The 3,222-nt window shown below is 36.1% G+C and overlaps 1 protein-coding gene across 1 annotated transcript; it reads left to right on the forward strand.

Annotated features, from left to right (window-relative positions):
- The first annotated feature begins 656 nt into the window (after positions 1–656).
- LOC108765930 (aminomethyltransferase, mitochondrial) lies at positions 657–2,988 on the forward strand. Its single transcript, XM_018514827.1, has 5 exons — positions 657–1,012; positions 1,282–1,622; positions 1,692–2,011; positions 2,246–2,328; positions 2,508–2,988. The coding sequence occupies exons 1-5, from the start codon at positions 721–723 to the stop codon at positions 2,843–2,845; spliced, it is 1,374 nt and encodes a 457-aa protein (XP_018370329.1). The 5' UTR covers positions 657–720; the 3' UTR covers positions 2,846–2,988.
- The last annotated feature ends 234 nt before the right edge of the window (positions 2,989–3,222 follow it).

Below are 3,222 nucleotides of genomic sequence, written 5' to 3' on the forward strand. Positions count from 1 at the left end.
TTAATATTATTATTATTATTATTACGTGGTACAATAAAAATTTAATAAGCATTCCAAGTCTTGTGACTACCTACAATAATTTCCCATAATCATTAATAGTTTTATTTATTACGTGATTGTAGTTTGTATCATCACCCGTTTTACGTACATAGAGATAGAATTAACTGCCAGCTGATAACAAGAGGAGTAAACAGAAATGTGGTAATTTATAGCATGTAACGATATCGAGTAGTTAAACACTTGCAGACACGGCTTACTTCATCAATTTTGCATAATGTTTTCCCAGAAAACACATTACAGAATAAACTTCTCTCATCATTGCTTTCTCTCATTTTATTATTTTATAAACATTTTATTATTTTATAACGTCCAAAATTTTTCAAAATAAAAAAAAAGATTAATTTATATCACAAGGGTTCACATAAGTAATAGAGAATAATATCTAACATTGATTTTAAAACTTTTTCTAACAAATTAATGACACTACTATAAACGACTTGAGTAATTAAATTTTTTAGAAAGATATGATATATTGCATGGTGATAAGATTATCTTCTTGTTAAAACATTTAAACGCTTGAACGTTTAAGTTTCGAAACTACATCCGAGTCTGATAGCAAATATCACGCGGGGTCATCACAACCTCAACAGAGCAGCTTACCATTGAGTTACGCGGTATTACTCAAGTTAGTGAATGACAAAGCATTAAGAAAGAAACATCATGCTTCGTTTCGTCGTTCGCGACAAATTCATCATCTGCGACAATCTCGAGAAATGTCTAAATACCTTGGGAAGTGTACGTGACACCTGCAGCGTCGCTACATTGTCGAAGGTCAAGGAAAGACTTATTGTTAGTGGTAGTTCGACGTCGCGTTCGAATTGTTTGATCGATTCCACGATACCTCATGCAGCTGCCGAAACGACACGCCGGGAAAATCGTCGGCTGTCATCAACGTCGGTTATCAAGGAAGCTCGCAAGACCTGTCTTTACGATCTTCATGTGGAAAAGCAAGGCAAGTTGCAAATCTCTCTGATTCAATTATCAATATTAAATTAAATATAATATCTTTCAATCTATACCAAATTATATCGCACAGAAATGCTCGCGAATAAATAAATACCATAAGATAACTTTTCCGGGATGCGTTTTATGATAATTGTTATGATATTTAGTACTGTGATTTTTAAGAAATCATGTAATCCAGAAAATATGTAATAATTGAGAAAGTCACTTATCTCATTTCATACGAATTTATAAATAAATTATTCTAAATGTGTTTAGGCAAAATCGTCAATTTTGCCGGATGGCTACTGCCGGTACAATATCGAGAGGCGATTGCAGTGTCTCATCTGCACACCAGATCGTTAGCGTCGCTTTTCGACGTTGGTCACATGCTGCAGACGTGCGTTTCTGGTAAAGACGCCGGAGAATATTTGGAATCACTTACCACGTGTGACCTCAAGAATTTAAGTAGAGGTGCCGCGACTTTGACAGTCTTCACCAACAGTAAGGGTGGAATTTTAGACGATCTCATTATCACCAAAGACGATGAAGACAAATACTTTGTGGTATCTAACGCAGGAAGACGGGACGAAGATAGTCGACTTCTTTTGGAGCGTCAGGTAAAAATTTTTGAACGCTCCACATTTTGGCAATCAATATACAATGAAAATAAGCTCCTCTGCTTTCAGGATGATTTCAAAAAGGTTGGTAAAGACGTGTATATCGACTTTTTGGATCCCCTAGAGCAAGGGCTCATAGCGCTTCAAGGTCCCACAGCGGAAACGGTCCTCCAATCATTGGTAAAGATAGATCTTCAAAGCCTAAAATTTATGAATAGCGTCAAAACTGAAGTATCAGGCAGTCGCATTAGAATCTCGCGATGTGGATACACCGGAGAGGACGGATTTGAAATCTCGGTACCTGCGAATGACGCAATTAATCTAGTCGAAAGGATTTTAGAGATTCCTGACGTGAAGCTGGCCGGTTTAGGCGCCAGAGATAGCCTAAGGTAAATTAGTATAGAAAACGGATATATCATGTCTTAAAACAATATTTTTTGAGCGTGCAATTAACAATATGTCAATATGTGTAAATGATTTAAGAAGATTTAAGTAAATAACAAGTAATATATCAAAGTATAACTATATAATAAAATAAAACTATTAATATGTTTATAATGAAGTATAAGAAAAAATAATAATAAATTATAATTGTTAATATTTTTTTCTAATTATTTTCGCAGATTGGAGGCTGGACTTTGTCTGTACGGTCACGATATCAACGAGGACACCACACCAATCGAAGCTGCCCTTACATGGCTAGTCGGTAATACTATGGTCTCGTAAAGATCATGAATCTGAACATAATTACTCTTTTAAACGCTTCTAAACACTTTTAAATAGCGACGAAGTTCCATTGCTCCTATTTAATCTTCTCAAACTTTATCACGCGAAACGCGAATTATCGCAGTTTTACAAAATATCGATCTTCTCTCTTTCTCATAGCGAAACGACGAAGGGCAGAGGCGAACTTTCCAGGCGCACAGCGAATACTTTCGCAGATCAAGACGGGCACGACGAAGAAACGTGTTGGGCTCTTACTGGGTCAAGGACCACCTGCCAGGGAAGGCGCGCCCATATTAACGCCGGAAGGTGAGCGTGTGGGCAGCGTCACTTCCGGTGGACCAAGTCCGACCTTGGGCCGGCCGATCGCTATGGGATACATGCCACCGGATTTAGCGCAATACGGTGGCGGAATATTGGTCGAAGTTCGAGGGAAAACGTATAAGGGTACCGTGACGAGAATGCCCTTTGTAAAAGCGAAGTATTACACTGCGAAGTGATACTGATTTCACCACAAAAATTGACTGATTTTAGGTAATATTGCGAAATAATTAAATGACAGTGACGAATCGTTTATACATTCGTGAAGTATATGAACAATTGGTTCGTTTGCTGATGAGAATAAATTGCGACGAGTCGCAAATAATATTTTAATTGTAATGGATAATTTCTAAAAATTCCACTTACATTAGCTAATTAAACTAAATTAATATCATATAATTGGTAATAAATACAATATAGAGCAAGTAAGAGTCTAACTTCTCGTATATAAATTTATATGTTAGACTCTTACTTATAAATATTGTATTTATTATTTAATGATATCAAAAATCCTTTATTATCATATAATTAGGATTCTCGAAAAATCGCTAAATAT

Source organism: Trachymyrmex cornetzi, unplaced genomic scaffold (assembly GCF_001594075.2).
Source record: "Trachymyrmex cornetzi isolate Tcor2-1 unplaced genomic scaffold, Tcor1.1 scaffold56, whole genome shotgun sequence".
Taxonomy (NCBI): Eukaryota; Metazoa; Arthropoda; class Insecta; order Hymenoptera; family Formicidae; genus Trachymyrmex; species Trachymyrmex cornetzi.